The sequence below is a fragment of the Arachis duranensis genome, chromosome 9, assembly GCF_000817695.3.
Source record: "Arachis duranensis cultivar V14167 chromosome 9, aradu.V14167.gnm2.J7QH, whole genome shotgun sequence".
NCBI lineage: Eukaryota > Viridiplantae > Streptophyta > Magnoliopsida > Fabales > Fabaceae > Arachis > Arachis duranensis.
This window is the reverse complement of record NC_029780.3, coordinates 4,016,231-4,029,310: the sequence shown is the minus strand read 5'-3', so window position 1 is coordinate 4,029,310 and position 13,080 is coordinate 4,016,231. Positions and strand designations below refer to the sequence as shown.

The following is a 13,080-nucleotide window of genomic DNA, read 5'->3' as shown; positions in this document are numbered from 1 at the left end:
AGTCGTTAGTCCATCTCAGCATGTCGTTAACGATTTTGTGAGACAGTGACAAAAATAAGATTAGGAACCAATGTGAGTCATAACTATTAAGTTGGGAGACTAAATTGAGTAAATCGAAATTTTTGAAATTAGATTGAAACATAGTTATTAGAACCGAACTAATGATCAAACCGGTCAAGCTACTGGATCACTGGTTTATTGGTTCAACCAATAAATCACTGGTTGAACCGATAAAACCGGTCTAACGTAAATATATATAAAATATAAAATAGTTCAAAACTTAAAATTAAAATTCGAAATATATATCTTCACTAACATTTTACGAAGAATCAAGTATCAACTTCTAAAAATAACTAATATAAAAAAAAATCATAAAATTTTAATACTACAATAGTATCTTATTTTGACACAATAAAAAAATAATTAATTCACAAAGCCTATCATCTAATTATAATATCAGTAGATTTTAACACTAACATCAAAACAAATAACTTTAATCATAATACTAGCAATAAAATAGATCAAGTAAATTAATAAATTTTTAGTAAAATTTATATTTATATTAATAATGATATATAATTAAAATATAATTAATTTTAAAAATAGAAAAAATAAAAATTAAATAAAATTAGATATTTATGTATACTATATAATTAGTATTTGTCAAATATAATACTTAGAAGTGCAATGGCTAAGTGGTACAAATCGGTTTACTCCTTGGACCATTTAAGGAATAAAATCGGTGTGAATCAGTACAAATCGGTCTAACCGAACTGGTCTACTTGAAAAATTTAAAATGTCTCCACTTAGCTATTGCACTTCTAAGTATTATATTTGACAAATAATAATTATATAGTATACATAAATATCTAATTTAATTTAATTTTTATTTTTTCTATTTTTAAAATTAATTATATTTTAATTATATACCATTATTAATATAAATATAAATTTTACTAAAAATTTATTAATTTACTTGATCTATTTTATTGCTAGTATTATGATTAAGGTTATTTGTTTTGATGTTAGTGTTAAAATCTACTGATATTATAGTTAAATGATAGGCTTTATGAATTAATTATTTTTTTATTGTGTCAAAATAAGATACTATTGTAGTATTAAAATTTTATAATTTTTTATATTAGTTATTTTTAGAAGTTGAGACTTGATTCTTCGTAAAATGTTAGTGAAGATATATATTTCGAATTTTAATTTTAAGTTTTGAACTATTTTATATTTTATATATATTTACGTTAGACCGGTTTTATCGGTTCAACCAGTGATTTATTGGTTGAACCAATAAACCAGTGATCCAGTAGCTTGACCGGTTTGATCATTAGTTCGGTTCTAATAACTATGTTTCAATCTAATTTCAAAAATTTCGATTTACTCAATTTAGTCTCCCAACTTAATAGTTATGACTCACATTGGTTCCTAATCTTATTTTTGTCATTGTCTCACTAAAAATTTATTAATTTACTTGATCTATTTTATTGCTAGTATTGTGATTAAGGTTATTTGTTTAAGGTTAGTATTGTGTGCTAGTATTGTGATTAAAATTTACTGATATTATAGTTAGATGATAGGTTTTGTGAATTAATTATTTTTTTATTGTGTCAAAATAAAATACTATTGCAGTATTAAAATTTTATGGTTTTTTTTATATTAGTTATTTTTAGAAGTTGAGACTTGATTCTTCATAAAATCTTAGCGAAGATATGTATTTCAAATTTTAATTTTAAGTTTTTAACTATCTTATATTTTATATTTACGTGAGACTGGTTTTATCGGTTCAACCAGTTATTTATCGGTTGAACCAATAAACCAGTGAACCAGTAGTTTGACCGGTTCGATCACTGGTTTGGTTCTAACAACTATGTTTCAATCTAATTTCAAAAATTTTGATTTACTCAATTTAGTCTCCCAACTTAATAGTTATGACTCACATTGGTTCCTAATCTTATTTTTGTCATTGTCTCACAAAATCGTTAACGACATGCTGAGATAGACTAACGACTGCTACATTATACATTCTAATAGTCGCTAGAATTAATTGAAACCACTTTTGGAAACTTTTTGTCTTTTTATCTCGTAACTAGCCACGAGACTTTTTCTTTTGTCTCGTCCCCAGCCACGAGACTTTTCTTTTTGTCTCGTCAGTCAGCACGAGACATTTTCAGTTTTATCTCTTGTGCAGCAGGAACAGAATTGGAGTAGAAGAAATAAAGAATTACACCAAGATATATCCTGGTTCAGCTGCTAAGTGCAAGGCAGCCTACATCCAGTCTCCATCACAATAATGATGGAATTTCACTATAATCATCCTTGATTACAAACACCAATTCTCCCTATGAACTACCCTTCCTATCTAGAACAAGTCCAGAATCTAAACCCAAACTGAACTTGACTTGGTCACTGCCAAGCTTTCAACTGTAAAGTGCTAACCCAACTTACAAGGAGATTCCCACAGAATCATGAAACACAACACAGATGTACAAAGGAACTCTAAGGACATCTATGATTTTTTTTTCTTTTAATTTTGCACTCTCTGCCTTTTTCTGCTCTATGTCTTTTTCATTACAAACCTCACTGTTTGCCTTTTTTTCCATGAGACTCAAGACATGACAAAATTAAACAGAAACATACAAAATAAAGTATATTGAAGGAGAAGAAATCTGTTAGCTTGGGGAGCTATAGAAACTCTATGCTCACTCTTTTCTTTTCCTTGAATCAACCTAACTGTTCACTCTTACTTATAGAGAAAAGTCTTCAAGGTTGAAACCAAACAAACTAAGCCAATCTTCTTCTTCTTCAACTAGAACCGGTTCGGCCAGAGAGAGAGAAGAGATAACGCATGCAAATAACCAACATACAATTACCTCTAGTCCTTCCTTGGTCACCACTCTTCATCAATCCGAGCCCATCCTTGCCATGCTCTCCAAGATGAACTTCTGGCCCTTGATGCTTCATGATGATGATAGCTTCATCTGCTCCAATCTCTGCCTCTTCCATCACATAGCCACTGTAGCTACCTCCTGTGATGTTAGAGCAGAATCAGAGACAGTCCATCTTCTCCAAGATTCTTCTTCTCTGTTGGCCGAGATCTTCACTTCCATTTTTGGTATGGAGGAGCCAAGATCTCATCACTAAATTTTACCACAAGTGAATGAGAATCTTAGCCACAACATACTTTATGTTTTCTTTTTCTTGCCATCATTTTGATAGTCTTTAGGCGTGTTTCTTCTTCTCTATGGTGGCTTGCCATAGCTTCCATAGTTGCTGAGTGATATGACGGAAAGAGAAGAAAAGCAATTAGAGAGAGAAGAGAAAAATTTGGACAGCATTAAATTAGGAAAGAGAATGGGATTAAATGAAATGATTCTTTCCTTGTTGAGTGGCGTATAGCATTGAATGCTGCAATCAAATCAAGTCCCTTTTTTCTCTCTCATTGTTCCCATACAGTTAATGATATTTGAATGAATTTGGAGTCCATCACATGGTAAAAATTGAGATCCGTTGGAAACATTTTTGCTTTCTTTTTCAATTTGTTTCGGATCAAGCAAGCAAAACAATTCGGGCTTGTATCAATAATAAGTAAAACTGGCCATCTAATAAAACATTTCAGCCAACATTTATATGACAAAATTGCATAAGGCTGAATTTTGATTTTATTGGGCTTAGAATCTCTTCTTTTCATTTCGACCCAATAACAAATCTGCACACACAAAATTATTAATTAAGCAAGTATGTATTAAGATTAAATTAAGAATTTTGTAATTAATTGTTTTAATAATGTTTGTTTATCATCAAATTAAATTAGAGTTTTCCAAACTCATCAATACTCTAAGCTATTTATCTATACATTCCTTCAGTGACGGACACTTGAAAAACTTCTCTTTTTAGTTTTTATATGTAAGTCGTGGTATATGATTGGACATTATGTTTGCCCGTAAAATCCATTCAAATACAACAATTTACTAATACGAATTTGCATGGAAATACATTACTAAATCATGAGCTTTGTTAATGAATAAAACACTATCAAACCCAAGGAACTACAAAGATTTAGTAGGAGAATTGACCAGATACTAAATCATGGCACATTCCGATTATTTAGTACATTCTTTTTATATTTTGCTTAGTAAATAGAATATAGTGCCTAATTTGAGATCTTTGTTCAAATTAGCCTTCAGTGGCTGCCTTACAATTTGAGAAGGGGAAGGGGGAAGAAAATATCAGATTTAGTCATGCAAATAAGTTCTGGTATAATTTTTCTTCTTTCAACTCAATTGTTAGATATATAAATTGTCACAATAATCTACCTTGAATGACATAAGACATACAGATGACCTATTTGATAATAACTGAATATAACAGATCTTGTAATAAAAAATTTGCAAAGGACTCATCGCTTATACTTAATTAATATACAGCAACAACAAAAGACAAAATTGCTAACAAGCTAAAATACATTATTACAATAAAACTGAACTTAAAATGCACCACAATTTCCAAGCCATTTTATTTATCATACTAATATTAATTAGGAATGAACTATGAATCTACCTAGCTATGGGAGTCATATCACTACTAATCAAGTTGAGACTGCCCTGCCAACCTAAATCTTCATTTTGAAGTTCACAGCTATTATGTTTTCGGGCTAACTCTGCAGCCAAGCACTCCTTTAGTTCTTTCACTATATCACTCATGTATGGTCTTTCCACCGAAATGGCAGACACAGAAGCCATTGCTATTTCAACTACTCTCCATGCAGAGTTACTGTCAAAATCTCCTTGTAACCTTGAATCAACAATTTTTGTTATATCCCCTTCAGCAACCATGGAGTTAACCCGCTGGCTTATATGATGAATCATGTCTTCCCTTACCATTATCACCGCTTGACCTGTGATTATCCTTAAAAGAACTACTCCAAAACTATACACATCACTTTTCTCTGTCAATCTGTTTGATGTCGTGTACCTAACACAACGAATCGAATAATAATTTGATTAGTTAATTTTTGGTTATGTCTAATAAAATTTCTTTCAATAATCAATGTGATGGATAATTAGTTATATAATTGAAACTAAACACATACTCAGGATCTAGGTAGCCTGGAGTTCCGGCTACAATTGTCGATACATGTGTATCCCCGTCAGTCGCAAAACATTTGGACAATCCAAAATCAGCCAATTTGCCATGAAAGTTTTCATTTAATAGAATATTTGTGCATTTTACATCTCTGTGGATTATAGGTGGCTTACAACCATTATGCAGATATTCCAATCCTGGATTTAAGTTTCCACCATGTATAGATAGTTATTAGTTAAGAACTTAGATTTGATGAAAAAATTAAATTTACATATAAATTATTTTTCTTGCGCTAACCTTGGGCGGCATCTAATGCTATTCCAAGTCTATCTTCCCAATTCAAGGACCTTCCCCTGTTGGCTTTTCCTTTATAAAAAAGCAAGAGATTTCATAGTGTTAAAAAAATAATATTCTTTGTTAACTATACTAAAATAGAAATAGTTGTATGTGATCACACCTGAAAGATGTTCATCTAAATTTCCATTTGCCATATATTCATAGATGAGTCCTATATTAGTTTCTTCATTGCAATAGCCAATAAGAGAAGTCAGATTTCGATGATGTACTCTCATTAGAAGCTTAACCTGCCATTCAAAAGCCATTTTTTGTTTTTGTCAAATATAGCAGCAATATAATTATATTGAGATTTCTTTCACTTATGGATATTTTGAGCACTTGCCTCTGCAACAAATTGTTGATATCCATGCACTGAAGATAGGGAAAGCATCTTGACAGCCACTTGAATGTCATCGATAAAGCCGTGGTAAACTGTTCCGAATCCACCTCTGCCAAGAATCCTATCAAAGTTGTTGGTCATCTTAACAACCTCATTAAATGAATATTGTCGTTGCTTCGATTCCAATTCTGACCCCTTAATTGAACTACGACGCTTCCCAAGAATAATGTTCCTAGCAGCATCTGATTTTCATGAAAATTTTTAGTTATTCACAGATTATTTCGAGTTACGGAAATCAAAACTTGTGTAATCAACCAAACTTCATTCGTGTGTTTCATAAAAGATTACATATATATGATATTTAGGCCTTAGGAGCAGTTACCATATCGCTTTCTCTGGTGAAAGATTATAACTGCTGCTATAATCACTAGAAGCAGTAATATCCCTGCAATTGATGCTACCACTGCAATAACTACATTATTCTCTTTCTTTCTTGTATCATTTGTTTGCGGGTTGCATGAAGTTGATGCACATAAATTTGGATTTTGCCCCACACTAGAATAAGCATTGATAGGACAACACAAAGTCAGGGAAAGGTTATGTTTGGTTACTCATAACTACTTAAGAAATTGTGCGAGCATTTATTATTAGAAGAACCAAATAAAGAGAAAGCTAGTTCAAGGCATCATTATTTATTAATTAGTAGTAGTATGATATATATAAGCAAAGCATCTTCAATGTCAAATATATATTATTGATTCTTGGTTTTAAGTATTTATATCAAGGATAGTATACCTCAAGGATAATAGACCATCACTTTGTTTTTGAAGGAGTTCATTTGAAACTGAACCTGTTAGGGTGTTGTTAGCCAAGTTTCTGCAAAGGCAGAAGACAAACATGACATCCTTTATCAAATTTTATAACCAATAAAATCATGTGGACTTACAAGTATTCCAGTGATTGCAGTTGTGCCAGAAAAGACGGAATAGTCCCACTTAAGTCATTGTTTGATAAATCTCTGAGATGGCAATTCAAATTTACAATTACAATCCAGAAAGAGAAAAAAAAATATGAATGTAATCAAATTATTGAAGTGCATTATATATATGTGGGTCATTTTAGTATGACTATATTATGGTGACTACTATGACTATAATATTTTAAAAATTATTATTAGAATTAAAATATCACTTTTTTATTGTTAAACAATATATTAAAAAAATGAGATGAGATGAGATAGGTACTCACAAGGATTTTAACATGGTAAGCTTGGAAATATCAGCAGGTATATCTCCGGTCAGTCCACTTGAAGACAAATTCCTTTTAATATTCCATTTCCAAAAATGTTAATTATTATTTCAATAATGAATTTAAGGTTGGTTTTTGTAATTAAACGGTTAAATGGTTTCTAATTTATGTATTATTATTTAATGAATTGTAAACTTACAAGGATGTGATTCTTTGAAAGCCATCAAAAGAGCTACAGTCTACGCCTTGCCACTTGTATCTATTGGGGACACATGGATCTCCTTGCCAGTTTCTCCTGTTCACCCTATAAGCCCTCTTGATGTTTGTGACTGCATCCACTGGTGTGTATTTATATATATATATATATTCATCATAATCAAGAGTACACAAGAAGCAAGCTAAATATGCATACAAGAATGAAAAGAAGAAGCTAATTAAGTTTAAACAAAATTAAACAGCAGCAGAATACCGTCATCTTTTAGGGTTTCTAACTGTGATGAGAAATCTTTCACTGAATAAATCTCAAGAGCATTGATGATGGGTGGAAGGGAGGAAGATTCTGTCCGAAAAAGGGAAATGTGATACTTTTTGCTTCCATACCAAGGGACTTTAGAATAAGTGGAATCCGCATTAGCGTATGAGAGTTCCACTGTTGCCCAAAACACGCCATTTATGGTGATATTGGTTGAACTTGTTTGATTTGGAGCCAGCTTCCGAAGGTCAGCGAAGTGTAAGTAGAAATAGTATTGGTGCTGAGTTTCATTGTTATGATAATCTTCCTCCCAGTACAAGTCTAATGAGGCAGTAGCATTTTTTGGTGTAGCCGAAGTCTCCAATACAACATCTGGTACTTTAAAGGCATTCTGACCCAATTCATCGTTGCTAAGTCTACTGCTTAATTGTGTCCACTTTTGGTCCCAATAAGGCTCCCATATCCGGTCATATGGATCATCTTTATACCTGTACAGCATATCACTTTCATTAAAATCTAATTAGTATTTTAAAAAAATATGTAATTTTACATTATTAAATATAATTTTATACCATTAAAAATATTAATAATAACTAATTAATTATTATAAATCATAAAATATAATGACTTCCAAACACTAATAAATGCACTCTTTGGTAACCGAAACTCAAAATTCAATTTGGTTAAATGCACTCTTTTGGTAATCGAAACTCAAAATTAAATTGAATTTATTGTGCATTGAAAGTTTCTCTCTTCTTTCTCCTCTCTCTTACTTTCGGTCATGTCAATCCATCGTAGAAGAAGTTATTAGAAGAAAAAGACCATGAAGTACAAAGGCTATTGAAGATTTTATTTTAGAAAGAAAGATTTTGAAAGATGGTTTTAAGATTTCAGTGCCAAGAAAAGAAACAATCTACTTCGGTGAAAAAACAAATCTAAATTGAAAAAAGTTTAGTTCTATTTTTATTCATCAAAGAAGAAAGATAGCCGCTGTGCTACATGTAGGAAGAAGCAAAAATGAAAGGTAATAAGCTGTCTTGGGTCACGAGTTCATCAAGGGTCTGAATCCTTTTTTAGAGCCAAAGACAAGATCAAGGGTTCAGATTGAAGGAGTTTGATGAAAAGGATTGAGAGAGGTACATGCATATTGATTTTTGGTTTTCTCTCTCTTTTCTTTGTGTCTGAACCACTGCTGCTCTTGATTGGAGAAGAAGTTGTTTGGTTGAACCGGTTTCAATCTTGGAAGCTTCCCCTTCTATATTAAGGTTGAACAGTCAAGGGTTGAAATCAAGGAGAGAAAGTGAAAGCACATAGTTCTTATAACTATCCGAGCTTCTTGAGTTCTTCTCCTTCAATGGTGTTTATTTTGTTTTCTTTTTTCTTAGTTTGTAAGAAAAAACCAGTGAGAGAAAAAAGGCAGTGATCAGAAATAGAGAAAAAGCCAAAGATGTCTCAGAGTTTCTTTGTACATCTTTCTGTTGTGTTTTATGATCCTGTGGGGATTCTCTTGCAAGTTAGGTTAGCATTTTGCAGTTGAAAGTTAGATTTAGTCCTAGTCAAATTCAGATTGGGTGTAGAATCTGGATTTGTTCCAGATAGGAATGGGTAGTTCCTAGGAAAAAATTGGTGTTTGTAATATTGTGGAAACATAGTAAAATTCCATCATTGTTGTGATGGAGACTGGATGTAGGCCACATTGCATCTAGTGGCTAAACTAGGATACATCTGGTGTTAATTCTTCTTTCCTACTCCTTTTTCTGTTTCTGTTTATCAGGAGATAAAAACAAAAATATTTCTCAATTCGCTAGGAGACAAAACAAAAATATCTCTCAACTCAACGCGAGACAAAAAACAAAAATATCTCTTGAAGTTCTTTGAAAAATCAGAAATTAATATTCAGAAAAAAGGGACTAAGATTCAATCCCATTCTCTTAACCACTGATTACCATCATATTTAAATTTTTCAAATAAGTGGTATTATGACATAGTTTTAAAGTTATATATATGTTCAAAAAATAATTTTTATTTGAGAAAGAATATTAAAAATATAACTAATTGATAAAAATATTATTCTCAGTTTAAATTTCTAAAATGAGTGATATTATGATATAATCAAAATAAAATAAATGAATGATAGATTTTAGCTCAAATTAAAAATAATTGATGAAATATTATCATCTTTACCAAAGCCACAAATCCAACACATGCCCAAATGAGAGCATCGACATTCTTATGAATAAGTACTTATTTATTTAAAATATGAGCTTCAATAATAAAAGCATACCTTAATAATGTAATGGTAGGATATTAAGAACATTATCACCACGCTCTTCAAATAGAGCGGAAAAGCTTCACTTTCTTTGAATTAAAGTGTGAATATCAAAATCATTGTTAGGAGTTTGATCAACACTCAACCACTTCCTGACATGATCCAAGACGCACAGACACACTGATATACAGTCGCAGAGTGACACACACAAACACACTCATACAGCACAATAAATTTGGGTTTCATGTATAGTGAGTTAAATAAGTAAAAATGTACAAATAAAAAAGATTAAAACAAAAAACTATTAAAAATGAAAAAATAAATTTTATTTAAAATATTGAGAATTAAATTGAATCAAATTAAATATTTTAAAATTTTAAAATTTTTGATAAATATTAAAAACAAATTGCATATATAATTTATTTAAAAAAAATCAGGAACCAACGTTTTTAATATAAAAAATTAAAATAGAGTTGGTCAGTATTAGTTTAAATATAAAAAAAAATGTTAGTCATATAACAATTATCTTTATTCTCGTAATAATGAAATTCGTACATATTATAAACTAAATACTCATCTGTATAGTTTTTTCTTTTTTTTTTTTATTTTGTATTTTATAGTTTTTCACTTTGTGAAGATACGATGAATTCAACCAATGTAACAAGTAATAAGTTTCTATTACTGTTAAGTTGCAAATATGAATGAATTATATATATTTGAAAAAAAGCAAAGGGACTCGCCTGTATGTTAAGTTGGTGATACCAAAAGCCAACCTTCGGAATCGTGCCAATGATGTAGATCGGTCTTCAGTGACATAAGTAGAGTTGGCATTGTCCAAAATCCTCATTTCTATAACTGAAATGAATGGGGTCCCTGTGCCTTTGTTAACCATACAGATATGGATATAATCCGTCGATAGAGTGTGTATAATTTCATAATTTATGCTGACTGATGAATCTGTAAATTTCACCGTGTCCCAAAAATGAACTCCAAGATAAAGATCAAATTCTGGGAGCTTTTTAAGACCGTCATAGTTTCCGTACAGGAAACTAGCTCTCATTAAATATCTAGTAGCACTAGTTACATTTATTCTGTAACAGTTTCTTGTTCCATAAGGAAAGCTCCGAAGATAAGTAAAGTATTGTGGATGAGTAGTCTTATCTTGGGGCGACACAGTCTTACTCACACCAGAATCAATAAACTTAGCATCTGAAATGTAATTGATTCCTGTATTCTTTTCAGTGTAGTTAGAATTTCCAGGTAATCCACAGTCTATGCTAATAAATCCTGCTCATAGAAACCATTATAATTGAGCTTATTACATTAAAGAAATTATATATGAAGCTTAAAATAATGATTCTTGAAATTTTAATAAGTAACCAAACCTGATTGATCCTGGCCTTGGATCGTTGCTACGAAAGAAAGAGCTCCAAGCAGTAGAAAAAGGGAATTTGTGATAATCTTCGCCATTGCATATCCTGATTTGTTTGGGGTGACAAAGATTACGAGTTCAGTGCTGCTATTTAACTAAAGTTCAAGATTTTTAATATACAAATTATGTGATATTATAAAGTTGACCTGTAAAGAGAAAAAAAAAATTCCTAAGTCAGCTTCTATTTTGTTGACCTTATACATTTTTTTTGTTGACCTAAGTCAACTTCTATTATTCCTTCCTAGGATTTATTTATTTATTTTGTGGGAATAGTTTATTATTGCTTTAATATATATTGTAATTGATAGTCCCATCATGCCATAAATCATTGAAGCACAATAAAAATAATCAATGACAATATATACCAATTTGGTCTTTTCGTTACAAAGTAGACAGCTAAGTCTAAGTTCTTCAGCTACAAAGTTAATGCCCTCAATATATAACTATTCTAGCTAAGTCTTCGTCTACTTGCTCAATAACACTACATGTGAATTGGTAGCTGCGATTGTCATGCGGTGCAGGATTGATTTGATTCTCTTGATGCATTGAATTAGACTTAGTCCATGGAACCATAGGCTTCGATACTTGTTGTATTGCACGTAGAGGGAAAATCATAACTTTTTAGAAATATTTCTTTTGGTCCAAAATAATTTGTCCATTCTTAAAATTCAATTTACTCTACAATATAAATTAATATATTTTTCATTAATAAATTTGTTAAATGGATAAATATAGGAGTAGAAATGTAGAATGATTAATGAGTATAACTTTATATTCTCTTAAATATATCTAAAATAAGATATTTTTGGATATTTTTTAATCTTTGTAAATATATTTGGTACTTATGATTTAAAAAATATAATATATATTAGCATCCGCCCTCTCTCTTTTGAGCCAATAAAATAAAAAAAATTAAAATATTGTTTTTATCTTAAATATTTAAAAAATATTAATGTTATTTCTATATTTTTGTACTATTTGTATTTTAAATGTTTTAGAAGTGTCTATCTACTTAACAGAAGTCACCTAAACATTTTCATTATCAAATCAATTGTTTTTCTTACAAAATGACTTTTTCTTCATGATTTAGTATGTTTTTTTACATTTTAAAAATATTTTTATTGTTAATAAAATTAGAATATACTTTCGTGAGCTTTTATTTTTGTGACTATTTTTGTTAATAAAATTTTGTGACTATTTTTGTGACTATAAAGTAAAAAGAAAAAGAAAATAATAGAAAGAAGACGAGTAGACGAAAAAAGGTAAAAAACAAAGCGAAATCAGTTGACTGGGTTTAAGACTTCAAGTCTGAAACCATTCCACATGCTTCTCCGCCTTTAAGACTGCATGTTAGTAATGTCATTTTTAGTTGTTTATTCTGAAATTAAAGAAGTTATATGTAATTGAAAAAGTATAAGGAGACGAGTTTAGTGAATAATATAAATAATAGAGTAAAAAAAAATTAAAATAAGATAATAATTAATTGAAAAAGTATAAAAAAATAATGAATTTAGTGAACAATGTGAATAATATGTAATTATGTATTCTTTTTGCATTAAAATTAAATTGTAAAAGAAGAAATAATGAAGTAAATTTATCCTTCAATATTGTACAAAAAAATTAGGTGTATATTTAAGAAATGTTACAAATATCCTTACTCTAACTATGCCATAAATTACATCCAATGGAAGTTGACTACGTTACCCCTTAAATTACGTCGAAATCCTACTTTTGTATTCATAAACCATATTATGGGTTTAGCAACCTTCTATCCTAGAAGTCCAAGTCATAGAGTCATCTTCACAGAAATTTTAAACAATAACAAGTCTTTAAGCAAAGAAAACAAATTTACACCGAGTAAAAGAAAAATTGGTAGATATAATCATGTTATC

At 30.2% G+C, this 13,080-nt stretch overlaps 1 protein-coding gene across 1 annotated transcript; it reads right to left on the bottom strand.

Annotated features, from left to right (window-relative positions):
- Positions 1 to 4,509: 4,509 nt before the first annotated feature.
- On the bottom strand, positions 4,510 to 11,236 carry LOC110275115 (probable LRR receptor-like serine/threonine-protein kinase At1g05700). Its single transcript, XM_052254620.1, has 13 exons — positions 11,142 to 11,236; positions 10,497 to 11,043; positions 7,485 to 7,975; positions 7,215 to 7,353; positions 7,016 to 7,087; positions 6,714 to 6,785; positions 6,563 to 6,643; positions 6,150 to 6,322; positions 5,771 to 6,009; positions 5,549 to 5,675; positions 5,389 to 5,457; positions 5,099 to 5,288; positions 4,510 to 4,980 (listed from the first exon to the last, which is right to left on the bottom strand). Exons 1-13 carry the CDS (start codon positions 11,224 to 11,226, stop codon positions 4,563 to 4,565), a joined length of 2,703 nt encoding a protein of 900 aa, XP_052110580.1. The 5' UTR covers positions 11,227 to 11,236; the 3' UTR covers positions 4,510 to 4,562.
- Between the last annotated feature and the right edge of the window lie 1,844 nt (positions 11,237 to 13,080).